The sequence below is a fragment of the Aythya ferina genome (assembly GCF_964211825.1).
Source record: "Aythya ferina genome assembly, chromosome: 1".
In the NCBI taxonomy this organism is placed as follows: Eukaryota; Metazoa; Chordata; class Aves; order Anseriformes; family Anatidae; genus Aythya; species Aythya ferina.
Window position 1 is genome coordinate 118,894,282 of NC_140296.1, and position 17,241 is coordinate 118,911,522.

Below are 17,241 nucleotides of genomic sequence, written 5' to 3' on the forward strand. Positions count from 1 at the left end.
TGAAATTGTTAGCCGCCTTTGCCTCTTCTTCCATGAAGCCTCATCTAGCCGTAGCTGAGATAGCAAAGAATGCTTTCTTTGCTGGGAAGATACAGAAGGAAAACGGTAAGTGGTAAAATAAACTTAACTTTAAAATCTAGTTGGAACTGAAGATGCAGTAAATTCATCTGTTTGGTTGCTGCCTTGCAATTGCCAGCTGTTTCTGGCATTACCCACTAATGTAGATGAAAGGCTAACTACCTAAGTCATTGAATGACTTCTGATTATTCTTTCCTCTGTTTTATACCCACTATATACTCTCACAAGGTGGACTGTCATTACAGTGAAGGCAAATTTTCTGTCCTTTTGCTAGGGACTAAATGTATCAGAAAATAAAGCCACAAAATATTTATAGTATCACTTGCAGTGTATCTGAGTATACCTAGAATCTAAAAATACCTATTTTAATTAGTGACCTCTTGGGGGTGAGCTGGTCGCTCCATTTTTAGTTACAAGATATTGGAGGAGGTGGAACTCCAGGACAGTTTCAGGGCAATAATGTAGCACGGATTTTTGGTAGCATAGTTACTCGCCCAGCAGAGGAGTTGGGAAAGTTTGTGATTGTGCTGTTGAACATGGCAGCGTGCTTGAGCAATGACTACAGTGTGACCGAGACATCTTTAAAGACACAATGTTAAATGTGTTAAAAATCTTGTTGATGGCTTAAGTGATTAAAACATGGGGGAGTAAGAAGTGCTAGAGCCCACTATTGTGGGAATGCAATTACATACTAAATTCCTGAATATAGATATACTTGATAGAAGTTATTGGTTGATGGGATACTATTTACATGGAACTTGTCCTGTAAGGAATAATTGCAAGTTAATCAGTGATATCAGTTATTTGTTTTTACATAGTTATGTTAGGGAATTCACCTTTGAGTTCTGTTTATGTGTTGGAATAAATGTGAGCGTACTTCTTAAGAGAAAGGCAAAATAAAAACACTGTGTTAAATCATTTACCAAATTTATAGTCTGTCATATCTTGCTGCCTGTCCAACCATGTTGGGCAGGGTTAATATTGCTGTGGAAACTGATTCAAAGATTGTCTGATTTACTAGATCTCAATCTTAACCGATATTATATTACATTAATGGGAGGATGGAGGTGGAAGCATTTATTATACACAGTGCAATAAAACAGTAAATGTAATTGAGAAATGGCTGTGTCTTGTTATATTTACTTTTGTTGTCCTGAAATAGTAATAGTAGTAGAGTATTTTCTCAAGCCTCCCTTACACCTCTTATCTCTAGACACATGCAGATGTCATTGCAGGATAGCTGGGGAAGGGGCTCAGTTGCTCAATTGCCACCAGGAGTACCAGTCTGTATGCATATTCTGACCCTACAGTAATTTCTTGTGCCCTTTTCACTGGAGTTAGCTGCTTCAAGCTTTTTTTTTTTTTTACTGCTGAATAAAAGCATGTGAGTGCAACAGCAGATACTACTTATTCCTGTGCTTGCACAGGAATAGCACTACACTGACTTTGGAAGAGCAAAGCCAGGTCCTGAGTGTAAACCAGACCAGACTGGCATCCGTGGGCTGGAGTTTTCAGTGGGGAGCAGAGGAGTGAGGACGGTACCCACTGCCTCATGGAGCTCCCTTAGACCTTTGTGAAAGTACCACGTGTTGTCCTTATCTCTGTGTTCCTAGTTAATAGCTGTGGATGGTTTAATAACAGTGAAGTTAGGGCTCCTTACTGTGATTAGTACAATATGCTGTTCATGTGCAACCAGTGTTGGATAGCTGTGCCATTCAAGGACACCCATAGCTTTCAGCAGTAGTTATGTTCGATGGAGAACTTGAGCTAACTTTGCTGAAAACAATGGGAATCTTTACCGTGACTCTGATTTGAAGTTAGATAGAGCCATATTTTAGTATGAAATTTATACAGACCTCATAGAAGGTGTCCCTGCAGAACAGTGTTGAAACACAACGTTGGAGGAAGGTTTAAGAGAAACTTGCACAGCTGTGCTCAGAGTTACACTTGAGACTGTTCTCATGGATGTACAAGCTGGTCTCTACTGGCTCCATTTGCAGCAGAACCTCTCTTTTGTCTAAGGGAGGTGGTATTTTTGGTGGTCTGTCCTTTCAGCTGCCCTTCCTCCACCAGCTGTTGTCAAATGCGCCGAATTGTTATATGACTGCTGCATTTATTATGCTGTTACATGAGTATGGATTTATAGAGACGAAAAGTCCAATAGGTCTGAAATGATTTCTCTTTATCAATGGCAGTAGCTGTGGTGGCAGCAGCAGGCATATGGTAAGAATATCTCTGGAGGAGAGAGCAAGAGCAAGGATACATGTAGGTATCACTTTGCACACAGATACGCTCCTCCCAAGGGAATTGAGGAAGTAAGCCAATTGAGCTGGAAAAAGGCAGTGTTAGTTGAAAATCGTTATCTGATTCTGCAAAGGTTTAACCAAACTGCTGGGTTTGGCGGGAGATGCATTTTAAGAAAACAACTTAAAAATTCCCTTTATTTGTCTTCTGACAGTCAGAATCCTAGTCTGCCACCCCAGTGGTAAACATTTGCATCCACACTGTGTGTGTCTGTCTCTGTGTCCCCAGCCCTTTTCAGCCAGCAGGAACTAGCACTGAGGAGTCAACATGCCGTTATTACTGAGAAGTCACACTATCTGTGTTCAGATATTGCTGCTGTGATCTTGAAAATCTGGCTGTGTAGTGCTGAGAGCCAGAAACATTCATAAAACTGTGTTTCACTTCCCAGGTCTGCTGCTGAAGCCTGTTCGTTTGGCTGTAGTTGGTGGTGGCTTCACAGAAGATACACCAGCAAGACTAGCACATATAGCACTCTAAAAAAAGTCAGCTGCTCAGGTGAGCAGAAGGAGCTGCTATGGGGTATTTATTTCAGGTTAAGAAAGTGCCCTTGAAGGTAAAACCGTCTAGTTAGTCCCAGAACAGGTACAGCAGTGGTAACAGATTCTACCAATGTGTTCAAGTTCTGGCCATAAGGCAGTCTCCATGTCATGGCTTCTGTCCTTGAATTCATACCTACAGGTTGCATTGATGTGGATTTTACAGATAGCTTTCCACCAAGGGCTGGATAAAAATGTTCTTATTTGCTCTTACTTGCTCTGCACGGACTTCGAAATGCCTGTGGAAATTAAAATAGGTTTTGGCCACATTACCTTGGGCTAGTTTATAGACAAAAGCGTGGTAGGTTCCATGTGCATATATTAGGAGAGCTGGTAAGAGAGATTGGTATAGGATAGTAATTTTTGTAGATAATTCATTTATTTTAGCTAGATAAATGTCCAAAGAATAAGAAGCTTCACAAGGATATAGCCAAGGTAAGAGAATGGGCAGCAGGCTGACAGATCTGTGTTGGTATGCATGTATATCACTACATACTGGAGAGCTAAAGGCAGGTAAGGAGTATTACTACATCTCATGGGAGTTAAATACAGCCACAGAGCAAAGGTGCTTAACACTACTGACTGTCTAATGGCGTTTCATTAGCACCATGCTTTTGAAATGAGTTTACCTTTTGTGGATGACAGGACAAATTTACACCATTTCTTTTATTTTGCTCAGAGACTGGCCTCTCGTAGAGAAAGGACCATGCAGTAGATGAATCTTGCATGAACTGATCACCACAAAAGACTATCAAAGATAAAGGGTTCTGTAGTCCATTACCATTCTTCTGAATCTTTCATGTTATTAATCTCATTATAATGCCTCTTTTCAACAGGAAGCTATCAAATGGATCCCAAGAATGTGGACATTCTGACCCAGCTCATTCAGATTCACTTATCTCACAATAAAAAGCCTAGCTGGAATACACCAGCTGTACAGAAGAAGATAAATAGTTCAGATGTCTATTTGGAACCACTGTAAGTAGATCTTTTCTCTCCAGTAATGTAATTTTATCTTGCTGTATCTAATTGCAGGTAATTGTTGACTCTAACTATGAGGTTGCTCTGTTTTCTACTTTAATAATGTCTCTAAAGCCTGAAGCTACGAGAAGAATCAAGATTATTTTAAATTGTTTCTTAATGCTTTCAGGGATTTCAGTAGCTCAGAACTATAGTATCTTCTTTTATGGAAAAGAAGTTCTGAAGCCTCCTGTAAGATGAGAAAGTTCATGAATCGGTTCGGTAGTCAACCCTGACATGTGAGACAGAGACTGAACTAGCCAAGTGTTCTCTTAACCAGATCACAACCAGAAGCCATTTTTGATTCTCCTAAAATGTAGAGTTGTGATATGATGCTTCTGTTTCTGTGAAATGTCACTGATTTACATGTGATTTGCATAAGAATATCTGTTTGGGGCAGCAGAATAACTAGTTGCTGTGCACTGTTAAAGCATATCGGTGGCTTTATATTAATGGCCAGTGTAACACCTGGAACTTGACTTGGGACGCTCCTTTCCAGCCACAGTCCTCCCATGCTTGAGTAAGAGCTGCCTCTCCATTCAGCTGTAGGTGTCTGTTCCATTTGTAGCTATCCCTGTCTTTTACATTCTTCAGCAAATTTGATCCCTGCACTAGAGGGCAGTCAGAGTCAGCTGCACCAGCTGGTAGGTACATCACAGGAGCCCCAGGAAAAGTGGAAAAATCTGTGAGCAGAAGGGGCTCCCAAGTCTCAGGCCTTGCCTTTTGGTCTTTCATCCTCTTAGTATTAGCCATCTGCAAGGGCCAGAAATGAGCAGCACACACTGTTGTTTCTAATCATGAATGAGAAACTGAAGTGTAGTGGCTGGGTCCTTCTCCTGAAGGCATTTATGCAAGTCAGTCCCTCTTCCTTGGCTGTTCTTAAACCCAACTTGGCATGTATTGGGTATTTCTTAGGCCCACCTCATAAATTTTGTATGTAGTTAAACCAGAATGAAAATAACTGGATAGTAATGAAATGCTATAAAAATTGATGGATGACAGAGTTCCAGTGGGATGGGATTTGGAAGGTTATCATTGATTTCAGAAGACATCTATGTGGCTGGGTTTGTCTAGAAATTCAAGGGTGATATGTCTACATGTCTTTATACCACTGTACAAGCCATCAAAGCATTCCTGGCTCCTCCAAAGCGTTGTGCTATTCACAGGTCCAATTGACTTGCTCCACATCACGTTCCTGAATGGCAAAGTTCACTTGTTTGGAGGGTCCTGCAACATTTCAAATCCCGTTTGAATTGTAAGACACTGAGAGCATCCATTCCCTCACTTGGTTTCTCCCCAGGCTGGATGAATGTGTCTGGCTTCTGGCTGCAGGTTGGCAGGGGCCCTTGGGCTGTGCCCTGTGGTGTGTGGCATGCAAGGGCATGGCGGATCCTTTTAGGCAGAGAGCGAGCTCCCAAGGGACAGGACTCCCACGGGATAGAGTTCCCATGAGATTTGGAAAGGAAAGCCATCGTGACTGGAAGCATATGTGAAACACAAAGCAGGGTAGAAGATGGACTTTGATGGCAATGGGTCTGGGACACTGACTAGCCATTTTATTTAGGAGAAAAGAATTTTTCTCCTTCATAGCTAGCACTGCATTGTCTGTGGTGGTATGAGTTTGCCTCTTGAGAAGTAGGTATTGCCTGCTGCCTTGGAAAAGATATTAGACATCGTGGTTGCTAATGCCAGCCTGGCCTTGCAGACCTTGCAACGTGTTGAAGGGAGAACCCTGGCAGCCACCTGCTTGGAAATTCCTGCCCTCGCGTGCAGACAGATTCACAGCGCTGCAAGCGTGAGGAAAGCATATCGAAATAGGAACCTGATGTAAATACCATGCTGATGAGTGAATAGCAAGTTTTAATAGGGAGCAGTCCTCTTTGCAGACCAGCCCCAAATAGATTTTGAGTAAAGGCTGTTCTTTTACCATCAAAAAGCTTTCCAAAGGTAGGGAAACATACAGCTCTGTTACCAGCTTTGGTGATGTACCATGCCACCAAGCTCTGTTAGTGAATCTTCCTCCTCTTGCACCCTACATGAACTGCTCAGGGCAGTCCCTAGCCCGGTAGCAGCCAGACCATTTTTTTTAACATCTGCAGTCAACAACCTTTTGTTTTGGCTTGCTGCTGCTGCTCATGGCTCTGTCACCGCAAACACAGGCACAAGCATTAGCAAAGCAGAGCCCCATATGGAGGTGATAGTTTGCATCTGGAATTGATCCAGGTTGATTAAGTCTTCCTTCTCCCTTCACATGCTTAAGCAGGAACCAGGAAATATCTTCAAGGTATTTTTTTTCTAATTCCTGCTTATTCTTTTCATAAAGGACTGGCAATCTGTAAACATCCCCAAAGCATAAGGTGTGTTCTAAGTATTTGCTTTCTCAGGTTTCAGGTCTGTTTACACTACAATAAGACCAAATAAATGAAGGGCAATAGTAGCATCTCTCTGCTTTGTTTTCTGGCTGGCATTTCCAGTCTGGTCTGGAACAGCTGAACTCAGGGATTCCCACTGTTGTCAAAAGATGAATATGCTCAGGGCCAGTCCTGCGTTTCTTTTATTTTGCATGCCCTGAACTCCCACCAGTTTCTCTGGATGCTGACACTTCTTGCCAATGGCAGCATCAGATCTGCCAGCAGGAATCTTCTGTGTTGAGGCTGGAGGAGATTTCTGTCACATTTCCATGTGCTGAGTGTAATCCTTTTGCTGCAGAATGAGGACATAGGGAGTACAAGATCCTGCCATTTTGATTTCGTAGTACTTCACAACACCTTTGTACTCGCCATTTCTGCAGGGAACTGTATGGGATGCAGGGCAATAAGGAGAATCGCCAGAGCATTAGGAAGTGTTTGTCTTGATCACTGAGTCTTAATAGCTCTCAGGCATGAACAAATCAGTCCTAAGAAGATAAACCAAATTATTCTTTTTCTTTTTTTCTTTTTTCTTTTTTTTTCTTTTTTTTTCTTTTTTTCCTTTTTCATTTTCCTTCTCTCTCTCCTTCTCCTTTCCCCATTCTGTTTTTTTCCTTTTCCATTTCTCTTTCCTTCTCTTTCTCCTTTCTCCTTCTTTCACTGTGCCTCCCTTTCTCCTCCTTTTCTTTCTCCTTGTCCTTTTCTTTCTCCTTTTCCATCTCATCCTTTTTTAATCTCCTCTCCTTTGAGCACCAAAATTTCTTTTAACCTTCTTTTCCAAATTTTCAGACAGCTCTGGCTTCGAACAGGAGCTTGTATACCAAATGAGAGAGGTGTATACCCATGAGAGAGGTCTATTCTTACTGTATTTCTGGCCTATTTTTACTATCAAGAGAGATGGATGCCCTCTGATGCATAGGGTGCTATCTAGAGCTTTGGACTTTTCCCCTGCCCCCTGTGGCACTTGTCCAGAACACATGCTCTCAGGTACTTGTCCACATACAAGGGGAAGAAAAGTCACTACAGAGGTGAGCTGCTGTCAGTATGGAGAGCAGAAGGGTGGGAGATATCATACAGCATATGATATGAAAAGAGCATGTCATAAAATGACCACCTGAAAGGCCCTAAGAGTAATGGACAAAGTGACTGAACTTGCTCACACTTCAGGTTGTGTTTTTTCCTAAGGTACGTTACCTTTTTGAGGCATTTTTCCTTACAATATTGTTAGTAGACTAGGCACTGGATTTATGAATAAGAAATTGGAAGACTGAAAGAGAGATAAAGGAGACGTTTGCTCCACAGCACACAGATGGTAGGGCTATTCCCAAGGAGAAAATGCTGGTCGTAGAGATGGACCTAGGTCACTTGTAAATGAGGCACCAGGTACTCTACAGTACCATTCCATCCACCTGGTGCTGTCAATGAATCCCTATGTAGCTGTGTCTTTTTCTGTAGCTTTTGGCCTTAAAACTGGCTTGGTCTCATCTGTGCAGACTGAGGTCGAAGATGTGACTTGGGTTGTGAAAGAAATGGCAGACGGGAGAACTGAAGTACGCTCCTGGGTGCTCCACACCAGTGTGCCATGTCCTCTTAGCAGGAACACAGGGGAGAGCTTCTTCTTGCAGCACTGTGCCTGGCCCTGCAGAAAAGCAGAGCTTTCCTCTTCACCAGAGCTCTCAGTCTGTCACCTCACACCAACAGTGCAAGATATCATTTTGGGAGCACAGAGACATAGGCCTCTGTCCCCGAAGTTTTCAAAGAAATTAAATGTGTCTTTAAAAAAATGTTGACAGTCCTACAGTCATCTAAAATCCCTAGTGGATCTAAATCAAGTCTTCTACATAAACCTTGTTAAAGGCTCTGCAAATCAAATTCTGCCTCCTTGGAGCTTTTCCCCATAGACTCTGGTGTGCTTGAACAGGTATGGCTAAGCTGAAAGGCAAGCACGATAGTGATGATACCCAGGGAGGGAGGAACATCCAGTGTATTGCCTTCATACTGCAGAATATATGCAGGCAAGGGCAGAAGGGATGGGGGAGCGACAAACCCCACTGTGTTTCAGTGAAGTCAGAAGAGTTGCTGGAGAATGATTTCCATGGCAGCAGTTCAGTTGAGTTAGTAGTATTTTTACATAACAGTTTTTCAGACTAAAGCTGCAGTTCAAAAAGAAAAACAAAACAAAACAAAAAACACTTAATAATAATCCGTGGGTTTAAAGCAAGATATATTTCACTTCTGTTGTCTCCTTTTCCTTTCTTTTTTTCCTTGAGAAAAATGTCTAATGGAAATTATACGTGTCAGTTCAACACAGGAGTACATAAAATGAGAAAACTTTTCAGTAATTTTTTTCCTCCTGTTTTAGAAGTTGATTCAGGCCTGTAAACAGATGCATTCTTCACTGCATTAGCAGTTTATTCCATTTTTAATCAGCCACATGATGCTATCCAAATATCATTTAACCTATAATCGTCTTTTGTCCAGAAGCCCAAATATTTGTATTGCTAGTAAGAACTCATTAAGGTAGCATTCTCCAGTTTTTATTTTTTTTCTGAATGCTGCCAAGAGGTTAAGTTACAGTAAATTCAGAGATTTGAAAGGCTACAGCCCGAGTACTGTCCTTAACTATAAAATAACTGTTCTGGGAACTAACTATCCAGTTAGTACAATTACATATTTCTGGTAACAGCAGGTCCAGTCTGGTTCAAAGTCAATATGCCTGGTGATGTACAATAGCATAGGCTGTATGGAAGTTCCTCTTTGAGGGCAAGCATAGACTCATAGAATCCTAGGATCGTTAGGGTTGGAAAAGCTCTGCAAGATCATCTGGTCCAAGCATCCCCCTACCACCAGTGTCACCCCCTAAACCATGTCCCTAAGCACCACGTCCAACCTTTCCTTGAACAGCCCCAGGGGCAGTGACTCCACCACCTCCCCGGGCAACCCGTCCCAGTGCCTGACTGCTCTTTCTGAGAAGAAATGTCTCCTTGTTTCCAACCTGAACCTCCCCAAGCATGATCACCTCCAAGCAAAAACATGAAAAATCCTTGAAGGTATGCACTGTACACGGTGTTGCTAGGAATGCTGCTTTCCTAAAAAGCTAATCTTTTATTAAAGCAAGACGTTTGTGGGCTTTTTTCATCACTAAGAGACTGCGGCAACGTGCAAGGCGAAGGCAGGGCTGCATTCTAACAAGCCTGACCTGGCAAAGCTGAAGGGAAGTCCAGGAAGAATGCTCCGTGCATGGCAATCTGGAATTGTGCTTACAAGCAACTATTCTGGTACCATGGACATTTCAGGTCTGAAATACATGCGCAGCCTTTAGATCAAAGGATCCCTAAGTGGTTTATTATGCTGATCTATCTAATAATATTGTGCAAACTCCAAAGTACCAGTATTTGGTAAACATTCACTTACCCACCTCTGATATGGAGCAATTGCAGGAATCAATCGTAGTTACTCTCTAACAGCGTGCAACAAATGAAGCTGTGATTTGTGGCTAGAGGGAGGGAAGCCCTTATTCATTCATATGACAGGACAAAGTCTTGTAGCTGATGCCCTTGCCGTAATTTTATGTGCTCTTACTTTGATCTTACAAAAGGAGCAGCAGAGATTGAATGCCAGGCTTGGGGCAAGGACTGGAGTCCTGCTTGGTTTCCAGCATTGCCTGGGGGAGCTCGCAGGGGGGTGCGCAAGCACTGACCCAGCATGAGGAGTCCAGGGGCAGCTGAGATCTCCTTGGGGTGTCCAAGAGAGTGACCGGGGGGAGCAGGCCTTCAGTTTTGGGTAGGTGGGTTTGGAGGAGAGGCAAAGGGGAGGGTGAAGGGGTCCAGGTTTTTGGAAGACACTTGATGCCTCCTCGCTCCACTTCTGCCTTGTGTTGTGTAGGCAGCTGTGTGGGCAGCACCAGGTGCTTCAACACTGCCACCAGGGTCTGCAAGTTTTGGCTGCAGGGTACCCTCAAGTGTCTGGCACTGCGTGTGTGTACACAGTGCCCAGTTGTTGCTCAGGCTGGGGAGCAGTATCAGCTGCATCAGATGGAGCTGGTCTGGAAATGTCACTGCCAGGTTAGCCACTATTGACTATATCAACACACGAGGTGGTACAACAAGTGGCTGGATGTTTGTCACAGCAGGTGGCTGCAGAAGATTAGGAAGGGCAGCAGGCTCACTACAGGACAGGGCAGCGTGATCTTAAGAAGGCGGAGATACAGCATGAAACTAGTACAGGAAGAGGAAAACTCCCTGAAGTCTTACAGACTTGCCATTTATGGCTTAATGGTATTGCAGTGCTTTGATGGCACCTGAATAGTAAAAGGTTCAAATGATGTTCTCCGATGTTCAGCAACAATACTGCAGGTCAGCCAGAATCGCCTTCTTTTTTCTCTGCAGGCATGGCAGAGCAGAATGACAGTTTTTCCTACAGAAAAGAAAGGAATTAAGCTGTTAGAGCTAAGGTGATCTTTTTTCTAGGTGTGGCTGGGTTCCGGTTGGTTGTTTTTTCCTCCATACCAAGCTTTTTTCAGGTTTGTATTATTTTTGTTAAACACGTTACTATTTCAGTCTCTCATGAGCCCAAATCACTGACCTAATACATCTTCTGAGATAAAATGCATTCTTTGATACAATAAAAGTTGTGTCAGTTTAAAAAATAAAACATGTTCTCATCAGCAAAACAGTGTCTTTAAGGATCAGGTCTCTGGTTCTGAATTTGCAAATGAGTGCTGATTCAAGTAATCCAGTATTTTACAAGCTAGTCAGCACCCCCACAATGTCACATTGAGACTCAAAATATATTTAAAAGGGCTGTCTGCAAAAATCATGCATGTGTCCACCCATTTCTTTCCAGTACTACCCTAAGCACAAGGTCAAAACTTTACTGTAATTTAGCTACGATTCTGTAAAGGACAAAAATCCATTATGCTTTCCTTCACCATTTCAGTTTATTAGGTGTTAATTTAAAACCTTTTGCTGCAGAGGAGAGCAAAACATAATCAAAAAGTGAACCTGGCTAGAGGCAAGTGGTGGAGATAAAGACACTAAATTGTTCTGACCCTGCAAAGAGCAAATCCCAAGCACACAAATCAGTGCTCCTAACAGAAAAACAAATCAGGTCTTTAACATTCTCACAGCTATATCTGAGTCATGGCATTTTAATAACACCACTGAGAATGCTATTGAAAATTACTTAATTATTCAAGGAAAAAAATCCCTGGCCTAGGCTTTCTACCCAGTCTCTTCTTGCCATTGCTGTAGGATTGCTCTGCAAAAGGCTGGCCTTACGCTGGCAGAACACTTGTGGAAGTTTGCTTTAACTGTGAGCTGCAGGACATAGTGAAAAACTGAGTGCTGTGGTAGGTGCTGTCAGGCAAATGGCCAAGTCCAAGAGGGAGTACAGGCACCTGGACTCTTAATGATCTCCGTGACAGGCTGGGGCTTTGATATCTTCAGGGAACTGGTCCTGTATCGTCCTTTGTCTTTTTAGAATAAACATACCAAAGTTCAAAAGCTTGCTTAGAACAAAGAAAGCGGTGTGTTTTCAGAAGCCATGGGCAAACTGGGCAGCAGTACAGAAAGGAGAGTCCTGGCGAGGATGGTTGGAGAGCCAGAGGCAATCCTAGGTTGTCTGACATGCAGAGGGGTTGTGCTATGGTGCTGGATGGAGATCAGCAGTGTGTGCTGAAGCATGTGTGGTGATACCTCACTGCTCACTGACGGCAGTGGTGCCAGTGAAGCTCCAGGCAGAGCCAAGGGATGCACGAGTCCCAGGGCATATGAATATTCAGGGAAAAATGGTGGCTCTGAGCGTCTACCACAGGCCTCTGAAGTGCCCCAGGTTTCCTAAAGAACCTCAGGGCACAGGAGGAATGAAATAGCAGCCTGAGCTGTGCCCTCCAGTTACTTTGTGTCCTTGCAGAAATCCTCAGAGGCCACTCAACCAAATGCACATACTTCACAGTCCTTCAAGGAGTCAGGAAAATACAATCTCCCTGAAAAACCTTTCCCCCTTAGAGAGATCTGGGAATGTGTCAGTTCTAACACATGGCTGCAGCGGTCTACTGAATTGCAACACGTATAGCTTTGATTTAGGAGTCGGCAAACCCAGCTTCCATCAGTAATCCCACCACCGATGAAGAGTTCCCCAGGAGCTGTGTGGCCTTCACAGGCCATGCCACTTCAAGCTGACCGTGCTGTCCTCTTAGGCTCACTGCTGCTTATTGCTGAGGATATGCACGCTACGCAAGCAAAATCCCGGTGCAGCACCTTCTTCCCTGTGCTGTTGCTTCTGTACTCCATGTAGAAGGCCTTTCCGACCAGCTGTGTACGCTCAGGTACAGCAAAACACTGCATGAGAAATTAATCCTTCCCTGGGCAGGCACTGGGGAAAGAGGGTTTGTTCTGCCTCCCTTCTGGTATCCAGGAGGTTGGTCTTGATGCCAGTGAAACCTGAGAGCTGCTCTCTGCTGAATCTCCCTGTTTGTGATCCACCGTGGACTTTGTTTTGCTTTGCTACACGGTCTTCAGGGTTGGGTCAGCAACCAGCCCTTCCAGCTTGTGCTCGCAGGAGCACAGCCCACTGTAAAGTAAACAATTTTGCCTCCTTAGCATAGACCTTCACTTCACTTGTGGCTCCTGTGAAATAACCTGGCCGTAAACCTAGCTGGGGAGGTTGAACAGTTTTGCAGAATTAAGACTAGCAAATTAAAGCCTCGGTTAGGATCTAACTCCCGAAGGTGGATGTGCTCTAAGGAGAAATATAAAATTTATTTTCTTGGAGCAAAAGTACAACATTACTTAATTCATTATAACATGTCGGGATTTCTGTTAGAATGGGAAGCTTGAAGAGGAACGTATACTTTTTGAGAGTGGTGGTGGGGAAATAAGAAATACAAAGAACCATCACATATGTATAGCTACTGGGAAAAAATAGAGAAAAATCCAAACCCTACTGCATACAAACAGAAGAGATATAATTTTAAACATTTTGAGTGCAGCACTTGTGTTTGGGGTGACCAATTATCTGCCACATTTTCATGGCTAGGGAAACGAAAAATATTACAGTAATTGCAGGACTTGATCAATAGATGAGTCATTTAATGAAAAAAATTGTAGCAAAGAGCCCAAACCTTTTAATTCAAATGCATTTTACACTCCAGTCCTGTTTAATTATGCAGCTATGGCAACATGGAAAGTGATAAAGACTGTCTGTATCAAGTGGTTTAATAAGATTTTATTTGTAAACTGCCAGTGAAGAGGATGATCAGTACGACTGGATCCTGACCTCTCCTGAGTAGTGTTGCATTTACTTAATCCAGCTGAAGAGCATGCACACAGAGTTAAAAGGAGTTCAGTACAACTTCAGCAAAACTGGAGACTCACCACACTTCGAAAGGCAGAAAGAGGAATATCTGACAGCTTGCATTGTGACCTAGAAAATAAATCTCTCCACTTTTTATATCTGTTCTGCACCAAAACCAGAAACATAGCCCTGCCCTCCTCCAGGAATTGTAAAGTGCAGTCATACAGCCTGTAAAAATACATAGAAAATACAAATACTCCCCAAACTTACTGTAGGCCTCTGTTTTGTTGTACTTTTTATCTTCCTTGGTTCTCCCAGTCTTTGGTCTTTGGTGCTTGCTAGAGCTATGCAGGAATGCAGTGCCAAACAACGCCCTGGTACAGCTCTGCCTCTCTTGTATGGGAAGGTAGCCTCCTGAGTGTGCTCATCCTAGGCAGTGATAGCTACCTTCACTCACAGGTAAGGTTGCACAAGTCTGTCCATTGCTAGTCTCTTTTTTTTTTTTTTTTTTTTTCTTCCCTATGTTGCTTACAACTTCGCTGAATTCTGTTGTTCAGAATTTAGTGCTGAAATTTTCCATGTTAGGTGTCTTCCTCAGGCCTTTTTTGCTTAATTTAAGATAGAACAACTTAAATATCACCCACTTCTGAGAATAAGATGATGCAAAATGTGTGTATGTGCTCATGTTAGAAATCTTACTGTCATTTGGAAAGCTCTGGTGCATTCACTCCTTGGCTTTGTTGGAGGTCGCCACAAAGTTCCTCTTCTTTTCAGAAGTACCTTTTGTCATTACTGCGGTATCTCTTAACGTGTGAAAAAAAGTGTAGGACTAGAGCACTGGGCTGTGCCTGGTTAGAAAGGGCTTTGAGTTTGGGAATCATTCTGTACAAATGTGCCAGCCTTTCACACAGAAATCAGCGTAAGCTGAAGTGTCACAGCTGTGGCAGTGCCTGCTTCAGCTCAAGCAAAGAGCACAGGCACCAGGGAGAGGAAGGTCAGCCACCGGCAGAGGCTTTTCCTCTCCAGATCCAGAGCCTACGGGCTGGGTCTGTTTTTCATCTAGAGACATTGGAGCAGTGTGCAATCATCAAGGGAATTCAGTTCAATCAAGGAAAATAGTGGGTTCTGCCCCTGGGGCAGAGAAATGCCAGATACAGGTACAGGCGGGGGGATGAGTGGCAGGAGAGCAGCTGTGCAGGAGGTGCCAGCCTCTGCCCCGGGTCACCAGTGATGGGGATGCACAGGACCAGCACAAAGCTGCACCAGGGGAGGGTCAGACTGGATGTTAGGAAAAATTTCTTCACCACAAGGGTGGTCAAACACAAAAGCTTCCTACTGAGGTGGTGGATACCCCGTGCCTGTCAGCGTTCAAGAGGCATTTGGATCATTCCCTCAGGAACATGCTTTAACTTCTGGTTAGCCCTGAAGTGGTCAGGCAGCGGGACTAGGGGGTCACTGAAGGTCCCTTCCAACTGAACTATTCCATTTGTGTTCAGCACACAGTTTTGAAATACCCTGGGAAACTAGGTGCTCAGGGCTTCTTCCTAGGGTAAATCCATCTAAATCATGGTTTTCCACCATGAGTAGTTTCTCTTTTATCTCAAATAGTGAAAGGTTGATGAAGAGCTGATGTTCTAGCAATGTATAAACCTTGTGAGGACTGTGGTTAAATTCTAATGTCCCCACTCTCAGTCTATTTTTCTTATTTCTTTTAATACTTTGGAAGCTGTATCGAATTTAATTCACACAATACCATGAATGCTGCAGCCATTCAGAACCCAAAATTGTCCTTGCAGCAGTATTCAGCTCCCCTTTCTGGCATGAGAATGGCATGGAGAATACAGAGAAATACTTAAGAAATGATGATGTCAAGGTGACAGGCCTGAGAGCTACATCCACCTCTAGACTCTGCTCATTAAACTGTCTCCTCTGGGACTTCTGACTCTTCCCTGAGAGCTTCAAAGTATTGCCATTTTCTTTGTATCAGGCTCCTTTTTCTTGTCTCCTCTGCTTCTGGCTTATGTTAATGAAAGCATAAGTACATTGTGAATAAAGAACACCTCTGTGGCTAAAAGCAAGGGTTATGGCAAGGTGTCAGACCATTCATCATGATAACTAGGTGTCAGAAAGAAAAGTCAGTTTTTATTTTTTTAAGGTGCATATTTACATTTTTCCTCTTCTGAGAGAAGCTGTAGAAGAAGATACGATATAAACACAAGTCTAAAGAGGCAAGCTAAAGAGGCAAGTTTAATGCAAACACAGGCAACACAGGTCTTTGTCTTGGGCAGCAAAGTGATGATTGCCAAGTGCCTGCTTGGCCGTTAAAAGCCTTTAGCTGCTGTTTCTGCCACAGCAGGGACCAGGTTTCCTTCCCTGGCAGCTGCTGGAGGACCCAGTGCATGAGGGCAAGTCCCCAGTGTATCTGGCACCCATTGCATTTCTTCCTTCCCTCCTTCTGCCCTGACACCTGCCTCTCCCCTCCAAGCAGCAAAGATAACTTTCCGTGTGATGCTCAGTTAACTTCTGTAGGGGAAGGTGGAGTTACTGACGTACTAGAATAAGACTCCTGAACATGACTTCATTTATTTAAAAATATTTATGAGTTTTTCCTCTAAAATGCAGAACACTGAGTTCCAGGAATGATCTATGTATCTGACTGAGGCTTTGCCACTCGTGAGTAATACAGTCCTATCAGCCTCAAGCCATCTCATCTCACCATTGTACATGCTCTTTAATTCTCTCCCCCACACACTTACATTAAAAATATGATATATCCACACATTCAGACACACAAAAGAATATGATATATAACAAATGATGTCAAGAAATAATATAAATCTAACCTCTCTCAAGTATATGAACAAAACCAGTAAGACAGTTTTCTATATTCTCTGGTCAAATTTGCTCTTGTTATATATCCATTAAGAGATGGATAAGCCCAGCAACTTCACACTTGTGTTGTGGATTGCATCAGGATTGATCATCGGGAGTTGGATTCAATGATCCCTTCCAACTCGGATATTCTTGGATATTCTGTGATCATCAAGGCAAGATCACAAGGCAGATCACAGCTGCACTCAGAAATTTGCAATGAGTTAATGAAGTTGGAAATGTTTGTGTTAGAGAAACCTGCAGTGCTAGAGTGGCTTTAAAACAAGATCTCTGACATGCCATTGATGTTGCTTAACTCTTAGTACTAATGAGTTTAAGTGGCTTAGTTATCTTAAACTGCTCTAAAGGCTTAGACTGATTTAAGCAGTTTAGCTTATAGTTGTGCCAGTCATGGTTCATGGGGTTGACGGGCCCTGATTAAAGTAATGTATGGTCAGGAGGCATCAGCTCATACAGTTCAACTCTGGTGAACGTTCAGCATTTTGAAAACTTTAATTTCCAGGCTTTTTTCCTGATTTTTCTTTTAAGTGGAGGACTATACCACATGTGAAAGCAGAGGCTTTGTAGCACTGAGGTTCAGGGCAGACATGCATTTCCAATAGCAAGAATGTTCCCAAATATTAACACTGGATCTAGGAGTTCATCTGAAATTCTGAAACAATACTTCAGTGCTCTTTGGCATAGAAATTCAGCATTTCCTTGCTTTT

General features: G+C 43.0%; 1 protein-coding gene across 1 annotated transcript in view; it reads left to right on the top strand.

Annotated features, from left to right (window-relative positions):
* The window catches only part of LOC311438611 (uncharacterized protein), a 255,304-nt gene that overhangs the window by 214,956 nt on the left and 23,107 nt on the right, over positions 1 to 17,241 (top strand). The window contains exons 9-10 of the mRNA XM_084523184.1: positions 2,771 to 2,877; positions 3,755 to 3,896. Of these exons, the coding sequence (XP_084379310.1) occupies positions 2,771 to 2,877; positions 3,755 to 3,896 (249 nt within the window). The remainder of the gene's footprint in view (positions 1 to 2,770; positions 2,878 to 3,754; positions 3,897 to 17,241) is intronic.